This window comes from Mangifera indica, chromosome 6, assembly GCF_011075055.1.
Source record: "Mangifera indica cultivar Alphonso chromosome 6, CATAS_Mindica_2.1, whole genome shotgun sequence".
Taxonomy (NCBI): Eukaryota; Viridiplantae; Streptophyta; class Magnoliopsida; order Sapindales; family Anacardiaceae; genus Mangifera; species Mangifera indica.
Genome location: NC_058142.1, coordinates 7,797,774 through 7,819,622, shown reverse-complemented (window position 1 = coordinate 7,819,622; position 21,849 = coordinate 7,797,774). Strand labels below are relative to the sequence as shown.

The 21,849-nt window shown below is 34.0% G+C and overlaps 1 protein-coding gene across 15 annotated transcripts in view; it reads right to left on the bottom strand.

Annotated features, from left to right (window-relative positions):
• Nucleotides 1–21,506, bottom strand: part of LOC123218267 (putative disease resistance protein RGA3) — a 48,372-nt gene extending 26,866 nt beyond the window's left edge. Inside the window, exons 1-9 of one of the 15 annotated variants that reach the window (XM_044639585.1) lie at nt 18,387–21,506; nt 18,133–18,276; nt 17,718–17,981; nt 17,299–17,525; nt 16,857–17,054; nt 15,917–16,049; nt 15,617–15,768; nt 15,169–15,209; nt 14,562–15,072 (exon numbers count right to left, since the gene is read on the bottom strand). In XM_044639585.1, coding sequence (XP_044495520.1) covers nt 18,458–21,265 — 2,808 coding nt within the window. In that variant the 5' untranslated portion in view covers nt 21,266–21,506 and the 3' untranslated portion in view covers nt 14,562–15,072; nt 15,169–15,209; nt 15,617–15,768; ... (4 more) ...; nt 18,133–18,276; nt 18,387–18,457. Of the gene's footprint in view, nt 1–14,561; nt 15,073–15,168; nt 15,210–15,616; nt 15,769–15,916; nt 16,063–16,856; nt 17,055–17,298; nt 17,526–17,717; nt 17,982–18,132; nt 18,277–18,386 lie in introns of those variants that run through there. The other 14 variants (XM_044639582.1, XM_044639596.1, XM_044639583.1 and 11 more) reach the window with 14 other exon arrangements.
• Nucleotides 21,507–21,849: the final 343 nt, after the last annotated feature.

Below are 21,849 nucleotides of genomic sequence, written 5' to 3'. Positions count from 1 at the left end.
GAGAGATTTTATTATGTACATTTTTTCCTTTTATTTTAGAAATTGTAAAAGGGTAAATGAAAACATCAAAACCTTGTCCATTTAGAAGAATCCAAGTTTCAAGACTTGTTCAAAACCTTAAGCTGGCTGGTTCATGTATCATCAAAAGTCAGAGTTAGCTGTACCAATAAATCTGACAAGTTACCATTTATACCACGAAAGCAAAAACATCGGACAAGCCAAGCATCAAATAAATGTCGGGTTACAGATGTAAAGTTTACAGGGACTTGTTCAACACATGGAAGTTGATTTCGATCAAAGTGTAGCCACGGAGTTGAATATTAAAATAATTTGGTTGAAAAATGAGAGGCCAAGGATATAGATTAGGTGAAGATCAGGTGGGATGAGATCGAGATGGAAAGTCAAAAGCTTCCTTAATAAGTAAATCCAAAATCTTATATAACAATATTATAGTCCAAGGCTAAACTTTATTTAATAAGTAGATCAGGTGGGATGAGATCAAATTTGACTCTACTCTAAGTGTGAACTTGTAACTATGAGAGACTCATTAGGTATTTATTAATTAGATTTTGCTTTATAATATTGTTCTTTATTAGATATCAGCTGTATCATTAATTAATTCTATTTGTTTATGTTAAAAAGTGATGATATTTAAGAAGAGGATCTTCTGATTTCATGTCAGAATAAACCAAAACTGTGTTCAATGAGGAAGATTGAAAAACTTAATTATTTAAAAACGATGCCACATTTATTTACAGTTGTGGTTCATTTGTCACTATCTTAACTAAACATTCCTTTACCTTCTTATAATATCTTAATCAGCTCAATAATAGGTTTTATTTATTTAAATCAAGTCTTCCATGGGCTGGTCAATATGGGAAAAACCAGCTGTACAACTTCTGTCATACATTGTAATGTAACCGGTTTGAACTTTGTAGAGATGCAAACAATTGTCAAAATCCTTGCTTTGATAGATTACTGATGAAAATTGATGAAAATTAATGGCCAATATTGTTGTTAGTGTTATAAACACCCTGAACGATATTGTCCGCTTTGAGTTTCGGGTTCGCACGGCTTTAAAACGCGTCATTCAAGTGAAGGGCTTCTGGCCCCTGCCTATATACACGCTCAGTGGACAGTACGAGAGCGATATGGGACTTCAGGTCACAACACACACCCCCCCCTTCCCCCCCCCCCCCCCCCCCCCCCCCCCCAAATTGCTATCGTGCTGATAACGTGTTATAAATAGTCTGAACGATATTGTCCGCTTTAGACTTCAGGCCCGCACGGCTTTAAAACGCGTTATTCAAGTGAAAGGTTTATGACCCCTACCTATATACACACTCAGTGGACAGTCGGGAGCGATGTGGCACTTCAGATCACAACAATTAGATTATTTATAAAAGGATAATTTTGGTTTAATAAAATCAGAAAATTATATAATTTAATAAATTTTTTTATGTAAATTTAATATAATCAATAAAAATAGTACAATACATTTGACAATTATGATTTAATTAAAGAAAGTTTCAAATAAAAAGATTTGTCACTTTAATTCAAACGAATTTTAAGATTTATACGGATTTAAAGAATATGATTTAATCAGACAATCATGTAATTTATATTTAATTCAATATTTTATAGTATATACAAAAATATTACACTGAGATTGAAGTATGTTTTGTTCATGTAATTTAATATTACAAATGGTTCACACAGAAGAAATTAAACTATAGTTGGAGACTAAAAGAAGCGCAGATAATTAGGTTTTGATTTTATTTTATAATAAACGGATACAAATGAAAAGACCTCTCAGTATGTTCAAGCAATAGCTGTTTCGAGGCTGCTTCTGTTGAAGAAAGATTCTGATCAAGCGGTATCTTCATTATCGTCTTTTATTGATGAAACTATCTTGACCCACTGCGACGAAACATGAAATTAGTGGGGTAACTTGCACCAGATTTAGAATTAGAGGACGACAAAAATCACCTCCTTGAGAACCCTCTTGATCCTTTGATGGAGGCTTTTTACGTCCTGTCAAAAGCGTAGCTCGTAGTAAATTGCCAGATGTTTCTTCACCTTGGCCGCTCTCAGTCTGGCCAGACCCTTCATGCTGAGAAGCTTTTGCTTTCTTCCTGAACATCTCCGATATTCTTCTCAGTGTAACTCTAAGGTTTTCCTTGTCTCTAAGCCTTTAGTCTCCAGGGTACTTATAGAAACTCTAAACCGACTTTCTTTTAAAAGCATTGAACCTTCAACTGATAGCTAGCATCCTGGTGTGAAAACAAGTTTCTTTGAATTGAAAGCATGTGAGCTGGAAGTGTTTGATTTGATGATTTCATTATTTGAAATCATAATTAATAATGAAATCATAATTAAGGGCCACCATAATTAATCTATGTTGTTACCCTGTTGTTTGAGACAATGAGAGGATTCAATCCGACTTGACTAAAATTGAACTTGAAGTTCGACGGTTTTACATTTCCAATATTATTATTCATCTTATTGATAACTATTCGATAATACTATATAATAGTTTGAATTTGAATTGAATCTAAATGTTATATCTTCAATCCAAGTTTGAGTTGATCTCGCGGTTAGCATGATCCAAGTTGAATCCACTCCAATTTGAGACATTGCCTAATTATTGGTGATGAAGATGGTATTTCACAATAATTTTAAAATCGGATTGTACCAGTCAATTCAATTGGTTGAATCAAGAACTGACTTCAAGTTTGATTTAGTTAACACAAAAAACCAATTTCTTCATTGACTCAGTCAAACTCGGTCAAAATCAGATTGACCAGATGAACCAATCAAAATCGGATTTGATTGGGTTGACCAAAATTTAAAGTACTTTTTAAAATTTTAATTATTTTTGAGTAATTTGATTATTTTTTATTAGAATAAATGAATTTCTAAAGATTTGTAAAGAAAAATAAGTTCAAAAATAAAATAAAAAAAAAAGTATCTTATATTTATTAAAATGTTTTTTATGAGCAATAATTTATAGATTATGTTTTTTTTTTATATTATGAAATTGAGATATTTTTTACTTTAATTATTTCATTGAAATCAAATGAATAATTATTATTTTTTAAAAAATGTATTTTTTAATCTCTATAAGGATAGCTATCATAATTGACTTTATTGTTTTAAATTTTTAAATAAAATTTATTTATTATAATTTGATAATAAATTGAACCGATCAATTATTGATTGAATTGATCAAACTGATTAAACTATAAATAAGTAAAATAAGTGATTTAAAAACATTGGTATTTCGTTGCCGCGAAGAAAGTTTTACCATCCTGGGTGTCTTATTTCGTTATAAAAAAAAATTGAGATTCCATTTGAAATTTTGACTCTTTCAGTATTACCCAAAGAAATTTATCTGATTTTGACTTTTTCATTATGTTGGACTCAGTCGTCCGTCAATTACTTGACCAATGTTTTAAGGATATGCTATGTCATCTTATAGAAGGACAAATTTTATATAAATAAAATAAATTTCACAAAACAAATTGTTCATCACCAAACTATCCATGAAAATTCTTGCTTCAAAGACTCAGATTAGTTGGTCCAAAGAGGGGTGGATTAAATCTAAAACAAATTGAGTTTAGGGTCAATTTGAATTCAAATCGAATTTATAATATCATATTTAAGTTAGAATTTATTTAAATTGATATATAATACCACTAATGATCGAATTATCAATTAAATAAATAATATTAATATATTAATTTGAGCTAAACATGCTCGAATTGAATCAACCCATAGTCAAACTTTTTCTATTAGTCATATGTAGATCCAAAAAGTTTTAAAACCAATTGTTAATTACAAAATAATAATCCATTAATTTAGTTTTAGAGATTATGAGAAGTTGACTTAAAATAATAATGGAACCGCGTGGAAATTTCTTTGATGGGTTTACTTGTCTAAATATCGTTATTAATTATTAACATGATCAACTGAATCTTTTCAATATGTATTAACATCTAATCATTTACTAAATCAGCTTATATTGTGGCTTCCCATTGAATATGGCATACGAATCGTGGCAAATTAACAGCCATTAAAATGTGTAGGATCCATGCCAAAACCTAGATTCACCACAAGCATATCTCCATCAATAACATGTACAATGGTGAAGTCTCTGTCCTCACAAGACAGTCAAGAAGGAATCCTGGGAGGAGCTTAGTGATGTTGTACAATGCCAATGTAGACGGGCATCCGATATATGAAGAAAATGAGTTTATTTCCGAGGTTGGTTTGGGACTGTACACTATGAGCAAATATGTTTATGCAAGTCCAGAGTTTTATTTACTTGAGAGCGAACGTGCATGGATTGGTTATGTAGTTGTGGGCCTGCGACTGCAGATGAAAGAAAGAAAGAGTTAGGAAGGAAAGACATTTTGATTTGCTTCCGGGGAACTTCATCGAACTCTGAAGTTGAGAGGATAAATAATGCCAAGGTCTTTAATCAAATTTTAGCTTAGCAAATTTTAGGGCGGTCACCCAAAAGCAAGGAACAAATTCAACAGTAACCTCCTTATAACCAGGCCAATATGAAACGTCCCCTCCAGGGCTTGTGCCCCTACGGGAAGTAAAGGATAGAAATATACCTCTTCTCAACCTATGGGCCTTTAGGAATGGGATTTCACTAAAGTTGGGCTGAAATTAGTTGGATGTACCTCCCCATACTTTGGTCTTTGAGTATGGGATTTTACCCTCAAACTAAGTTAAGCTAAACTGAAGTTGGAGTTGATCGGTAATTCCCTGATCCTTGGCCTTTGAGGATTGGATTTACCCTTAACCTAAGTTAGACCAAAGTTGGAGTTGGATGGGTAATTTCCCAAACCTTGGCTTTTGAGGATTGGATTTTACCCTCAATCTGAATTAGAAAAAAATTGCAATTAGATTGATAATTTCCCAAACCTTAGCTTTAAAAGATGGATTTTACTAAAATTGAAGTTAGAATCAGTTGAACCGATACCTTCTATATGGATTGTATCTTCAATTTAACTTAAACTAAGTAAGAGTTAGAATCAATTAAACTAATACCTCCTTAAATTTTAACTTTCAAATATGAGATTTTACCAAAGTTGAAACTAGAATTAGGCTTGTTAGGGTCTCCATAAGATTGTTATTAGACTTTTCTCACTCTAACAACTAGCTCAAATGACTAGATTTTCCCTCACACTTTTTGCATTTAAAATAATACAAACAAAACTACTTCGGTCCTACTCCTTTTACAAGTGTTGTGCACATAATCCAATGTTTCTATCTTTGTCATAGGTTCTTGAAGCAGTCAAAGAATCTGTGAATCGATACCAATGCGATTACAGTAACCGGTCACTCCGTAGGAGCTTCACTTGCTACATTAAATGTAGCAGACATAGTTGCACATGCATACAACAAATCTAAACACAAGGTCACAGTCTATGCCTTCTCAAGCACCAAAGTTGGGAGCTGAGATTTCGTTTCAGAATTCAATGAACTGGAAAATCTTCATCTCCTGCACATTTTCCATTGTGTCATATGTTATCTGTTAAGTGCTTTCCAGGTCTCTCAACACAGGATGTTAAAGGAGATGCAATTGTCATTTCTCTGACTAATTGGTATGTCAGGTTCCATGCTTTGAAGAATTTACTCAAGGCAATTGAAATGCAACAAGGAAAGAGAAACCTTCTTTTTGCTGGTGCTGTTTCAGACTTGGAAGATCGAATTCAAACTCCTGCCATTGAAGGAATTGCTCTGACTAATTTGGAATTTGAGAATAAAACCATTAAATGTCTTGATGAGCTTGATGAGTCAAATTTAGTAGTTGAAGAACTTGAAAATGAAAATTTCAAGTTGTGCTTGCGAATTCCTCAAGCTCAATAAACTCCACAGCCGGGCGTTGTTGGGGAAATCAAGATTTTCATATTCGGATTAAATATTAACCTGATGAAGGGGTCATTTTAAGTCTATCAACAGTTTAACTAACTGATCACGACCAAATTAGTGTATTATTTTAATATATTAAAATATTATTCAAAAAATTTTGTATTTTTTACTCCCTCAAAATCGTTTAATTCTTTAAGGTGACATCAGTATATGAACTTGAAAAACCCAATGGTCACTGTTAATTCAATAAATCTCTATTCCCACTTAAAAATATATATAGAAGTCAGCGAGTTTTAGTCATGCATGACAAGAATCACTATTAATTTTCCACTATTACTCCGTGTTAGAAATATATAAGTCCTATATTGGAAAGAAATCTACAAATGTAATGCGTTTTTAAGTTATATTAACTTAATTTATTTTAACGATTGAAGTAAAAACCAAATCTATTAAAGCCTATAATAAAAATTAAAAAACTCCTGTGAGTCACATAGGTGGACCGACCTATGGGTTAGGTAAGAAGGACTTGTTTGAATAGGATGGGTTAAGCCAAAGCCAAGTTTAGATGGTTTAGATGGTCAATTGGTGTCCAAATTGCCCAGGGACAATATCGGAATATATATATATATATATATATATATATATATATATATATATATATATATATATATATATATATATATTCCACCAGTTAAAAAAAAAAAATTGTATGGTATATAACTTTCCACAACATAAGAGATAAGTTGATATTCAATCCATTGATAGCCATAGAATTCAAATGACTTTTTTAGGATAAGATGTGACTACTCATAAATGGTTTTTTCCTTACCAATTTTATGTGTTTTGACAAAGCTTAACATGGAATCCTCTAGTTATAAATGTATAGTTTACTTATAAATACATCTTATAAGATTTTAAAGAGTAATTAAAATCACTTTTTCAACAATCAATGACATAAATCATCTTTTTTACTCAAAATTAAAAATCCATTTAAAAAAAGTAATAATGAAAGGACAAAATAATAATTTTATCATCCATAAATTATGAAAAAAATAAAAAAAATAACTCTTTTACATATCTCATCTTCATGTTTTAGACATTACAATTTGTTTTTTATATATTTGAAAACTTATGTTTAAGTCCCTAAAACTTTAGTTGTCACTGATTAAAATCTCACTATTATCATTGATTGAGCCACAACATGGAGGTTGTCGAGAATAGAAAGGTCATGCAACAAAAAGGTGCAATAAATACTAAAAAGAGATTGAACCACGTCATGAAGAGAGATTGCAAGAAAAAGTGGCACTATCAGGTTAGAGTGTTTATGAGTAATTGATGGTTAAGATTAACGTCAAATGGAGCAGGCCTGGTAAGGGTGATATCAATGGGATAAGTTGTCAAAAGTTGCAATTAACACTAGATGAAGTTGAAAAAGGGGAGATTGACGCATGAGTTAGACTGTCCGAGGTTTTGTTTAATGCAAAATTAGATGTAATGGTGAGATTAGGGTCAGAATGAGCCGAAGATGGCGAAATCGACGTCAAGAGTGGGTGTGGAAGTCGAATTAGCACAAGAGATGGGTTTTCAGAAGTGAAAATTACAGCTAGTGTTTGGTGAGAAGAAGAGGGTTGTAAACTTAATATTTAGTATGTTTTTATTTGTTATTTTTTGGAGAAATATGGTAATTTTGAAAAGTAAAATAATTAAGAAAAATGTGATAATTTACCTTTCCAAAAGTATGCCAGGATTCATTTATGTTAATAAAATTTGATTTTGATGGAAACATGAGATTTATGCCATCAAAGGTGGTAAATTGTCTTTGGGGCCATGTTAAAAAAAATGTAATTTACTAGATGAGAAATGATTTGGAATAAGAAATATGAAATATTATTGAATATATTATGTGTTGTGACAAAACTAAGCATGGTTAACTAGTAATTTACAAGTTATTTTTCAATGACAGTGGATTTTTCTTTCTTTTACTTTAATAAATATCATACACCAATCATTGACTATCAAACAAAAGTGACAAAATCACTTTTAAACAATTTATCAATCAAATTGATGTGATCGAACCTTTTCATTGGTTCCATTTTTATTTGAATCTAAAACCATGCTCAACATTTTAATCATTACATGAAATAGAATGAAGTATGCAGTAGAGAGAAGTAATGATATTTTTACTAATAGAAAAGTTAAGTGCTAAAAAAGTAAACTTCATGCTACTACTTCGGATTAGAACAGACCATTGAATTAGTTTACTTTCATTTGATTTTGATACTCTCAGAGTTGAAAGTTGAGATTTGACAAGGTCAAATTTTCTAAGAAATTGTAAATGGTTACAATCCAACATTTGGTGTTTTAAAATAAGGCCAAACGACTATTTCCCACCCAAGGAATGCTACAATCTCAAGTTTCTACCCTTTAACTATGGAAACACTAAACACCCACCCATGGTCGGTTAAATTTAACGAAACCCTAAACCCTAAAAATTTAATCTCATTTTCCCCCCTAAAAGTTTAAAAACTAACATTTTTTCCCTAAGTTAAGTTTGAAAAGATCGCATTTCCCCCCTAGGGTTTAGTTTCAAACCCTTTCACTTTCTCTGGTGTCATCGCCGGCCGTCTCCCCCTCTCGACGATTTCTCTTCCACCGACGGCCCCTCTCAACTCCACTCCAACCCATCTGGTGCAGAGAGACGTCATATGGGAAGAGAAATAGTCTTCCCAGATGACGAAGATGAGATCGATTGATCTCGTCTTCGTCGTCTGGGAAGATGATCGTCTTCCTAGATGAAGACGATTCGTCTTCCCAGAGGATGACGACTAGTCTTCCTAGAGGATGACGAGTCATCTCGTCTTTGTCTAGGAAGACGATCTTCTTCCTAGACGACGACGACTGGGAAGACGAAGAACTTCGTCTTCCCCGACAAAGTTCTTTATCTTCCACGACTTTTCCTACGCCAATCGAGCGTCCAAATGGGAGGAAAGAGATCGTCGGAAGGAGAGGATGCTTCGGGAGAGAGAGGCCATCGGCAATGGAGCCGGAGATGTCACCGAAGATTTCAAAACGAAACCCTAGGGTGAAACTACCATTTTTTAAAACTTAGGCTGAGGGAGAATTTTAGTTTTTAAAGTTTAGGGGGGCAAAAGTAGATTCTATTTTAGTTTAATTTTAATATTATAGAGAAAATGACGATTTTATTCTTACCACCGTTAAATTTAACTGGCCATAGGTGGGTATTTGGTGTTTCCATAGTTAAAGGGTGGAAACTTGCGATTGCAGCACACCTTGGGTGGGAAATAGTCGTTTGGCCTTAAAATAAAGATCGAATTGGTGTTTGGACATGGAAAGCCGGCAAGAGACCTGTGAATTGATGGCAATTGTAGCTCTTAGAGAATCCAGAAGGTCATCTCTTTGCACATATGCAGAATCAAAGTTGAGAAGAGCTTGGGAGATCTTGGTTCGTATTGGGTGGAGATGATGACAGTATTGGACCTTTTTTATCCTGTTCTCTGATGTTGCCATATAATAAGATGATTTGTCAGCGACCTTGATTTGAGGCTAGCAAGATCAATTAGCAAGGTCCGAGTCTGATTATTCTATTTTCCCTTCCTCCATTTCCACTAATATGAGAGAGAGATTTCAATTTGGAGATATTAGTAACTGATGACAAAAATGTGATAATATAAATTTAAAGCTCAGGCACTTGACATAGCTTAAGATTACCAAATGTAATCTTATTGCTTACCTTTATACATTAACAAAATATAGAATGTATCTAAGATTATCTACTTCCTGAAGAGAAAATTACCTGAGAAGCAAAGGCTATAGCTGCTTGAGAATTCATGGTCATGTCATTTCAAGATTATCTACTTCTCGCCAGTAAGCATCCAGCATGTGAAATCAATGTACGAAAATGTAGATTTAAAATTCCTGGTTTCAAAATTGCAATGTTACAAGTATTAACTATTACTTGATTTTAGTCCAAAAATTAAAAAAAAAAAAAGCAATTAAATTACTAATTAGAAAAGAAAAGAGAGGAAATCACCTGCGAGTTACATAGATGGCAACCTTGGGTGTTTGAGAATTCAAATTAGGTGTCGTTGCACATATGCAGCATCATTGTTGAAGTTGATGTTTTGCTGAAGATGATAATGAGCTATCAGTTTTCTCTATTCGTCAAGAAGAGGACAATTATGTATGGTTTGGCAGTGATGTCAACTTGAGGCAGCCTAAAATTTCCAAGGTCTTAAGAGATGGCATGACTGAAATATCTCCATCTCCTCTATTAGTAATATCGTAATTCCAATCTTCCCATTCTTTCATCCTCCAGAAGGAAAGAAATTTCAGTTTGGGAAATGCAATAATTGATGTAGATGATGATATGGCATCACTCTCTATTCCCAAAAACTCATTGCCCACTCTTCATTCCAACTACCAAAAGAATTTCAAGGGATGGTAATTTACCCAAAGGAGGCAAATGCTCACAGTTGATACAATCTCTCAAACCTAACTTTCTCAATTTGGTTAATGACACCATCCAAACAGGGAACATGGCATTGCCTCTGTAATTTCGTAGTCATTAAATCTCTTAATTTTATGTGGTTGCAATGCCTCAAGAAGTTCCTCATCATCATGCACTTCATTCAAACTCCCCTCAAAGTCTACATCCAAATCATGCAAGTTTTTCTTATTGTTGAATCCTATTCCCTTGACGTTTTCTGCATCTATCAAATTTCCCAACCCTTTTATACCAAATTTTCGAAGGTGTTCTAAGCTTTTAAGATATTCAATAGAATATGCTTTTCTACCATAACTTCTCTCATTTACAACAAATAGGGATAAGATTCGTGGACTAGTTAATCGCTGCAAACTTTTTGGCATGTCACGTATATTGTTAATCCCCCAATTCAACAAATGTCTCAAGTTGATTAAGTTTCCAATCCCCTGAGGTAGTTTTCTGAGAGCTCCACGCCAACTAATGTCTAAGGTTTGTAAATTGTATAACTCGCACAATGTATCGGGCAATTTTTCTATTTTATTATTTTCACTCAAATCAAGGTACCTCAGGTGTATTAATTTATTTATTTCAAGAGGAATTTCTTCAATTGAACATTTATTCGAAGATAATGACCTTAGGCGTGTCAACTGATCAACTAATTTGGACAAAACTATCGTAGGGTATTTACCATAATTGCAATCAACAACAAGGCTACATAGAAAAGTATTTCTAGTATAAAGAGAGCTAGGAAATGAGCCTTCTTCTTGAATCTTTATCATTGAGTGTCTTACTTTATCATAAGAAGAATCCAATTCTAGCTCCCCAGCACCAGCAGCCTCTACTGCATAGCATTCATTTTGGGTAAGAAAGAGAGCAAAATCATGTACTATATCATGCATCTTGCAAGACCGTATGTTAATATCGTATGCATTTTTCTGAAAATCTTGAAAGAAAGAATGCAGTGCTAAGGTTTCAAAATATTCTGCAGCAACTAATTCTATATCCTTATTTGGTTTTGACTTCACATAACCTTGAGCCATCCATAACAAATCAATTGTTTTCTCTCTATTTTATAATCCTTTGGGAAAATCGCACAGTATGAGAAACATTTTTTCAAAATAATGGATAAATCATAGTAGCTTAATAGTAATGGACGAAAAATCTCTTGCTCAACCTCCTCTAATTCCCAAATTTCACTTTCTAAGATATTTTGCCACTCATCAAATTTTCTTTTATAGTGCAGAAGACTTGCTAAAGTCTTTACAGCAAGAGGTAAGCCTTTACACTTTTGGACAAGTCTTGTACCAATTTCTATCAATTCAATAGATTCTTCATTGGTTTTTCCAAAAAATGCAATTTGACTAAACAATGACCAGCATTTATCCTCAGGTAGTGCACTTAGTGAGACAATTTTAGTGTTTCCATGACATTCGCAACTTTCTTCTTTCGTGTAGTCACCAAAATTCTACTTTTTGTAGAACCACATATAATACAAGATTTCAAAGTTTCCCAATTTTTAGGATTTTCAGTCCACACATCGTTCAGGACAAGAAGAAACTTCTTTCCCTCTAAATATTAACCTATGTTTTGCACTACAGTTTCTAACTCATATAAGTTTGGTGCATTATATGTAAGAGATTCAAGGATTGCTTTGACAATCCTAAGCTCATCAAAAGGCTCGGGGACGCATACCCATATTTTTTTCTCAAAATGAATTTTACCTTATCATCATTAAAAACTAATCGGGCAAGAGTTATCTTACCAATTTCTCCCATCCCTATTATAGAGATGATGCAGAGGTCTTGCACACAACTACTTTGACTCAACAAAAAGTCTATAATTGCATTTTTATCATCACCTCTTTCATAAACCTCTGCTAAATCAACAAGAGAGGTTGTCATTGGTCGCTCTATTTCTTTGTTACCCTCCGCCAATGATTTAAAGTTGAACCTCGGTTTTTCTATAGCAATAATATCTAGTTTTCCATCAAGATCTTTTATCTTGACACCAATGTCATAACGCATAACCAATGGCGTACAACCGAGATAGTGAAAAAAGAAGGAACATCCCTTTTTCAGTGGATTAAATGCAGCTTCAGCTTTCTTAATTTTCAATTTCTGAAGCTTCGTGTTCCACTCATCCAGCACATCGTCAATGTCATAAGACACGTCTTTAAGCTTGGCTAACCAAACTCTCAGGGCGATTTCCTTAGCCTGTCTGTTCTCAGCATCATCAAGCACAGCTTGAATGGACAGGAAGTTGCTTTGAAGCTTTTCAACTTCTTGGCCAGCACCTGCAATCAGCCTAATCCCTTCTTCTGCCTGTTGACAAGTGATTGAAGCAAATTGTTCCAACACTATCTCCACAAGTAATTCGGCCATAATGAAAGATGTTATGAAACTGGTCAGAACAGAAATGGGTGTTCTTGTCTATTTTGTGCCCATTTGTTTGAATCAATCAGCAAAGGCAGAGCATCATTGGCCCCTCACTTTAGTCTTTCAATTAATTGTTATACTGACTTTATTTTTATTTTTAAAATAATATTACATTTCTCGTCTTTCAATCAATTGGAAAGTAATAATACGCAAATCTATTTTAAAAATATAAATTTTTATATTTATATATTATTTTATGATGAAATATTATTTTATTTTTAATTTGAAATTAACTAATTACTTGTGCTTATAATTTTGCTCCTTCCTTTCAACCCTATTTGATAAAGACACATGTTAGCGCGTTCCTTAAAATAACTCGTGCAGATTCCCTGTGTAGTTTTGTCCCAGTCTTCTTTAATAACTGAATTGGAATTTGGTATTGGATTTGGAACTTGGAAGCACAGTGGATGAACTGTGTACATGATATGACTCTGTCATGAGGTCCGAATGCTCACAAAGTTGATGCTTTCTTACAAAGATATTGTACCCTAGCCTGTTTCGGATTCTGCTTGATAGTATGCCTGTGTCGGAAATATAAATTGGGCTTACAAGTGTGTAGATTGAAGCCAATGTTACACAAAATCAATTGGCTTAAGTTAAGGTCCAATCCACAACACTTATATACCACTCATTTTACTTAAGTTTATTAGATATGAGACTCTACTTTATTTGAGTCTTCAACACTCCCGCTTAAGTGCAAGCACCTAGGCTATTAGACCTGCCTTTCGGCTCAGCCGATTTTTGGCTGGGTGTATTGTCACTTGTATCCAGGAACACTTAGACTGTTAAACCCGCCGTTTGGCTCGCGCTCTGATACCATGTCGTAAATATATATTGAACTTACAAGTGTGTAGATTGAAACCCATGTTACACAAAACCAATTGGCTTATGTTAAGGTCCAATCCACAACACTTATATACCACTCATTTTACTTAAGTTTATTAGATGTGAGACTCTACTTTATTTGAGTCTTCAACAGCCTGTAATATAAAATGCCTCCATATTTGATTTCATCATCTCCAGTTCATATATTTTCTATACTTTGTTACCTTCTGAATTTTCTAGTGGCAGTGGTTTGGGAATGTCTTGATTCTCTTCTTTTCCACGGCATGAAAATACTTTGATTTCAAGTTTTGTGATTGACAAATAGTTACATGCATATTGATAGTTGAGGCTGCTTCTTGAATAAAGCTATATTTTATTCAGAAATGTAGCAATGGAGATACGACTAAAAATTCATAATACATGCTGTATGAATTAGATACTTATTCCATGCAAGTGTTCACCCTTTTAAGTATTGGTTCATAATACATCTTAGTCATACTGTGTGTTAAATCTGAGATTTTCTGAGCCTCCTTTTGAAGCCTTACTTGCAAGTTTCTGAAACTTCTTCTGGACCTTGTGGAGTCTTGTTGATCGTTTGTTGGATAAATGGAAGCCGACTGCATCAAGATACCAACCACTCCTTCCTTTGAAACCTAGAGCCAGCCCTCCATCTATTAAGAAAGTAAATGGGGTCTCTTCTTCAACTCCATGAGCATAGGTTCTCTTGTAGCTCTTAAACGTCAGTGATCTGATCACAAACCTGATGGATACCTGGGCCTATAGCTGACTGCAGAACCTTCTCTGGGCTACCTCTTCTGCACTCCCCACAATTTCCACCAAACCATTCACAACAGCAGCAAGGGCATACAAAGCAATGTAATAGAAAAAGAAATGTAACACAATCAAAGTAGACGATGAAAATATGGATTGTATTGAATATTTCTTGATGAAGTTTACAAAATAAATTCTTCAATACAATGACTATTTTCAATGACTATGTTTGATTACAACTGCTAGCCAAAATTACAATTCCAGTAACAGATTAGTCACAAAAGGAAATCCACAGAAACTTAGTTGAGTCCCCACTGTATAAGTTCAGCTTCCTAGAGAACCACTCTCTCCCCACTTTCCTCCAGTTGTTGCACCCTCTTCTCTTCTGTAGCACCTGCTCCCTTTTTAAACTTCTTCCACAGCTACTTCTTTTTCTTTTTCTTTTTCCTTTGTTTTGCCACGTCTCCCTATTTTCTGTGGCCGATTTTGCATTAGAGCAATGGTCTCCTGGTCCCTTTTCCAAGAGCTAAGAGTCTTCTCTTTTTTACTTCCTCTTTTCCTGCGGGAAATGTATATATGAGTTCTAACAAAACCACTGTAGTGGCCAGTCACACTGATCAAGAACTCTTCTGGGCATTGCAGCTTAATCTGAAACAAAATGAAAAAATTCATGCGAATATGATAGAGAAAACTGCCTTTGCAAACTGAAATCGGAGGGACAAATGGAGTAAGACTTGAGCAAACCTGAGAAATTTGGTCGCCTCCAACAACTCCATGCTTATCTACTGTTAAAGGATTAATGTTCTTATCATACACGACATGGATGGAGCCAATGCAATGGTAACAAAAAGAAATGAACAGAAGTACTTGTGAAAAATTAAAACTTCAGTCCTATTTCATTTAACCCATATAAAATGGAGAAAAGAAGAATTTCAATTGTGGGGTTTCAGAAGTTTGTTAGCAACGGATATTCATCAATCATCAAATGCCTATAAACTGAAATAAAATGTGTAATAATTTGCAAAAATATTGAATTTGCATTTCAAACCATAAAGACTACAAGAAGTTGGAGAGAGAACTGCTGAAGTGAGAAATGAAAAGATTACCAAGATGTTATGAACAAAAGGGTATGGTTTTCAGGTATGTAGTGATGATAATATAGAGAACAAGTGGTGATGGAAACAGAGAGTACCTGATTTTATATCCAGCATTATCTGAAGATGGCAAGTTTGGCCTTAGCCTTACATTTAAGAGTGCTTACTCAGGATTCTTGGAACGTTCTAGTTATGCCAGTTGGTGGAAGAGACAGTTTGACCAACAATACTATGCTGTTAAGTTCTGCAACTAGAAAAAACATATGGAATCGAATTAGAATATGTATGTGAACTTCTGTTCTTGATTAATAATAATATGCTTTGAAATTTTGAACCCGAGAAATAGAAAAGTTCCTAAAACAGGCCAGTCCTAACATCTGAAAAGATGGCAACACTACCTTGCTGGCTAGCGCCACAGGCACACAAGGATATCTTCATTTTTCATTTGATGCCCCCAAAAAATGGTTGAACAACACAATTTTTGAAAATTACATCCCTGTGACTTGAAACTGCAAGTTGTTGATAGATCTGCTGATATGTAAAACTGTGATGTTGTTAGGATGTAAATGAAGAGTAAGTCTACTAGGAAAGTCTTTAGGTAGTCAGTTGTTTATTTTCAAAGACATTTTTTAGTTTTTCTGTTTAAAATTTTTTGTATTTAAGGATATCCACTGAATCAAGATAATATTAATAATTTTCCAGTCCCAAAATTCTTGTCTTTCATAAAAGTTCTTTCTTTTTGTTTTACTTTCATTCAGTGCAATACAACAACAAATTGGTACCAAAGCAATTATCTTGAGGGATTTGTCAGTTGAAAGAGGTCATAGACACAAGCCAAAACATAAACACTAAACCAAAATCATAACAGCTGTCAAATAGTGGAAAATGATGCAACATTCTCATCTATTACACCGCTATTGTTTGATGATGATAATTATCAAGCTTAGGCTATCCAAATGACATCTTGATGCAATAGACCTTTGGGAAACAATCCTAAAATGGCTCAACTCAAATACCACAAGGAAAGGAAGACCAAGAAATACAAAGCTACAGCTTGTCTATTTTCTACTGTGTTAAGCACAATTTTCACAAGGATCATGAACCTAATGTCTACAAAAGACATGTAGGACTATCTTAAAAGGGAATACTAGGGTAATGAAAGAAACAAAAACATGCAAATGCTCAAGTTGATTAGGGAATTTGAAATGCAAAGATGAAGGAAACCGAAAACATAAAAAGATTATTCTGACAGGTTGTTAAGCCTAGTAAACAAGGTGAGGTTATTTGGTATAGATTTCTCAGAGGAACGAATTGTGCAAAAAATTCTTATAACTCCACCTGAAAAATATGAGTTTAAAATGTCGCAACATCACTTTTTTGTGTGAAGGCATTGACTCGTCTACTGTGAATCTGAGAATCCACTCATTGAAATGTCACATCTTTTTCATTTCAACTATAATTCTCAATCCATTTGTTTTCACTAATCGTAAATTTCTTCTGTAGCATCATTTTTCATCAAAACATCATTTTGAACACCTGAGACATGAAAACACACAAAATACACCCATGATTCCAGAAAACACATTTATAACACAATTAAGTATAATCACTCAAATCAAACTTAATTTTCAATAATTAATCCCAGAAAATACTACATATAAGTGCATCTTCAAGCATTAATACAAAATACCAAGCACTCTCTGTGTGTAAACTATAAGGCTCTCAATGGACTGAAGCAAGCTCCTAAGGCTTGGTTACAAAAACTAAAGGAAGCACTTACCACATGGTGTTTCAACAACTCTAAAGTAGATTCATCACTGTTCTACTCAAATGAAGATGAGAATCTGGGGGTGTTACTAGTGTTTTTAAATGATATAATCATCATAGGAAGCATACAATGAAACAGAATTTCTGATTGAGGAGACTCTGCAATGTTCCAAGTCCTGAACAAACATTCGGTATCAGATTTCTTGATACTTGCACTTGTGCAGAACTATTTTTCTGCAGCTTAAAAACAAAAGAAAAACATTCAATATGATCTTTTTTAATACTTACCAAGACAGTTAATGATTTCATTAAGGTTATAAAAGCTTCAATTGTTTTAAAAATAACAAAGCATAGGATTTCACTCAATACTTTGACTGTTTACACTGCGAAATAAAAACAAAAATAGAATAAAAAGGAGACGAGAGAAATTACCAGTGAACTGATGGCAACTGTAGCTCTTAGAGAATTCAGAAGGTTATCTCTTTGCACATATGCAGAATCAAAGTTGAGAAAGAACCTGGGAGATCTTGGTTAGTATCGGGTGGAGATTGATGAAAGTATTAGACATCCACTTATCTTGTTCTCCAATGTTGCCATATAACAAGATGATTTGTCAGCGACCTTAATTTGAGGCTAGTAAGATTATTTAGCAAGGTCTGAGTCTCATTATTCAAATCTCTGCTTCCTCCATTTCCACTAATATTAGAGAGAGATTTCAGTTTGGAGATATTAATAACCGATTAGGAAAATGTGATACTATAACTTTAAAGCTCAGGCACTTGACATTCATACACTAACACAACATAGAATGTATCTTAAATTATCTACTTCTTGAAGAGAAAATTACCTGAGTAAAGGCGGCAATAGCTGCTTGAGAATTCATGGTCTTGTCATTTCAGAAGTGCGAAATCAATGCTGTGTTTGCAGAAAAAGGACAATCCTTCTTGCCAGTGAACATCCAGCATGCAAAATCAATGTAGCTCTAAAATTCCTGGTTTTTAAAATTGCAATGGAACAAGTATTAAATATTACTTGATTTTATTCCAAAAATTAAAAAGAATACAATTAAATCACTAATAAAAAAATAAGAGAGGAAATCACCTGCGAGTTACATTGATGGCATCCCTAGGTGTTTGAGAATTCAAAGTTGGTATCTTTGCACATATACAGCATCATTGTTGCAGTTGATAGCTTGCTGAAGATGATGATAAGCTATCGGTTCTCTGTTCGTCGAGAAGAGGACATTTAACAAATTTCTTCTTCAACGTTGACATCTGACGCAGATGGTTAGGCAGTGATGTCAATTTGGAGCAGCGTGAAATTTCCAAGCTCTCAAGAGATAGCATGACTGTAATATCTCCGTCTCCTCTCTTCGTAATATCGTAATTCCACTCTTCCCAGTCTTCCATATCATCAAACCATAGATATTTTAAGTTTGGAAAAGCAATTACTGATGAAGATGCTGACGTGGCATCATTCTCTATTCCCAAAAACTCATTACCCACTCTTTTCACTCTCTTCATTCCCCATATGATAAGAATTTCAAGGGATGATAACTTACCCAAAGGAGGCAAATGCTCACAGTTTATACAATACCACAAATCTAACCTGCTCAATTTGTTTAATGACACCATCCAATTAGGGAACATAGTGTTGCCTTTATAATCTCGCAGCCGTAGCTTCATTAAATTTGGGGGTGGTTGCAACGCTTCAAGAAGTTCTTCATAATCATGCCCCTCATTGTCACTCCCCTCAAAGTCTACACTCAAATCACGCAGGTTTTTCTTATTGATTAATTCTATTCCCTTGACCTTAGCTGCATCTGTCAACTTTCCAAAGCCTTGTATACCAAGAAATTGAAGGCCTTTGAAGTTTCTAAGACATTCAATGGAACATGCTTTACTACCATAACTGCCATCACTTATCACAAATTCTCCTAATGTTCGTAGACCGGTCAATCTTTCGAAACCTTTTGGCATGTAACTTATACTAGTTTTCCAATTCAACAAATATCTCATGTTAATTAAATTTCCCATCCCTTGAGGTAGTTTTCTGAGACCACTACACAAACTAATGTCTAAGGTCTGTAGATTGTGTAACTCACACAATGTTTCGGGCAATTTTTTTATGTTATCGTTTTGTGACAAATCAAGATACCTCAAGTGTATTAACCCTTTTATTTCTACAGGAATTTCTTCAATGGAGCAATTTTTCAAAAATAGTGACCTTAAATATGCCAACGGATCAACTAATTTGGACAAAACTATCTTAGGGTGGTTAGTATTATAATTACAATTAACCATAAGGCTACGTAGAAAAGTCTTTCTAGTATATATGGAGCTAGGAAATGAGGCCCATTCTTGAATCTTTATCATTGAATGTCTAACTCTATCATAAGTAGAGTCCAATTCTAGCTCCCCAACACCAGCAACCTCCATTGCATAACACTCATTTTGGGTAAGATATTGAGCAAAATCATGTACTATATCATGCATCTTGCAAAACATTGCTCTACTAGAAGAAGTCAATTTTTCAAAATCTTGGAAGAAAGAACGCATTGCTAAGGTATCAAAATACTCTTCGCCAACTAACTTCATATCCTCATTTGGCTTTGACTTCACATAACCATGGGCCATCCATAGCCAAATCAATCTTTTTATGTCTATTATGTAATCCTTTGGAAAAATGGCACAATATAAAAAACATTTTTTCAAAGTACAGGGTAAATCACAATAACTTAATAGTAGAGGTTGAAAAACCTCTTGTTCTACCTTTTCTATTTCCCAAATTTCACTGTCTAAGATATTTTGCCATTCATCAAAAGTTCTTTTACAACGCAAAAGACTAGCTAAAGTCTTTACAGCAAGCGGCAAACCCTTACACTTTTGGACAAGTTTCCTACCAATTTCCACCAATTCATTAGATTCTTCAATGGTTTTTCCAAAAAAAGCAATTCGACTAAACAATAACCAACACTTTTCCTCAAGAAGTGTCCCTAGTGAGATAATTTTGGTAGTTCCTATGGCACTTGCAGCTTCCTCTTTTCGCGTGGTCACCAAAATTTTACTTTCTGGAGAACCACATGTGAGAGAAGATTTCAAATTTTCCCAATTTTTTTGATCTTCAGTCCATACATCGTCTAAGATAAGAAGAAACTTCTTTCTGTCTAATTTTTGACGTATGTTTTGCACCACAGTTTCTAACTCATGTAAGTTTGGTGCACTATTTGTAAGAGATTCAAGAATTGCTTTGGCAATCCTAAGCTCATCAAAAGGCTCAGAAATGCATACCCATATTTTAATCTCAAAATGAGTGCTCACCTTATCATCATTAAAAACTAATTTGGCAAGAGTTGTTTTACCAATTCCTCCCATCCCTACTATAGAGATGATGCAGAGGTCTTGCGTACAACTACCCTGACTCAGCAATAAATCTACAATTGTATTCTTATCATCTTCTCTTCCATAAACCTGTGTTAAATCAACAACAGAGGTTGTCATTGGTCGCTCTATTTCTTTGTTACCCTCCGTCATTGATCTAAAGTTGAACGTCTCTTTTTCCTTAGCAATAATATCAAGTTTTCTATCAAGATCTCTTATCTTGACACCAATGTCGTAGCGCATAACCAATGGCCTACAACCGAGATAGTGAAGAATGGAGGAACATACCTTTTTCAGTGGATTAAATGCAGCTTCAGCTTTCTTAATTTTCAATTTCTGAAGCTTCGTGTTCCACTCATCCAGCACATCGTCAATGTCATAAGACACGTCTTTAAGCTTGGCTAACCAAACACTCACGGCGTTTTCCTTAACCTGTCTGTTCTCAGCATCATCAAGCACAGCTTGAATGGACAGTAAATTGCTTTGAAGCCTTTCAACTTCTTGGCCAGCACCTGCAATTAGCCTAATCCCTTCTTCTGCCTGTTGACGAGTGATTGAAGCAAATTGTTCCAACATCATCTCCACAAGTAATTCAGCCATAATGAAAGATGTTATGAAACTGATCAAAACAGAAATGCGTGTTCTTGTTTATTTTGTGCCAATTTGTTTGAATCAGTCAACAAAGGCGGAGCACCACAAGTCTAAACAGCGAGTCAAAGTCACTTTTTTATTATGTATTTGTAGTTACCCAAATTTGTAGAATCGAAGTAGGCAAATTTTCAAGAACTACTAGTCAAAACTGTTTTCAGGAACTACTAGTCATAACTGATTTCAAATTTTAGAATTACCTTTGTCATTTCCATGCGCTTCCCAATTTCAAGGGCTAGAAAGTATTTACCTATAATTCTTGAAAAATATCCCACACAAATTTATAACTCAATCACAATTATAATACAAGTAAAATACATAAAGATTTACAAAAAAATTAGTTAAATTGACCGAATAAGTAATCAAATGTTTAGGCTTTATAATTTTAGATCTAGCTGATAAATCAATATTTAATCGTTCAGATTAAAGATCTATATTTTTATTGTACATTGATAAAAAAATCAAGTTAAAGTATTATATTCATATATTTGAATAATTAAATATCAATTATATATTTTAACATCATTTTTCAATTT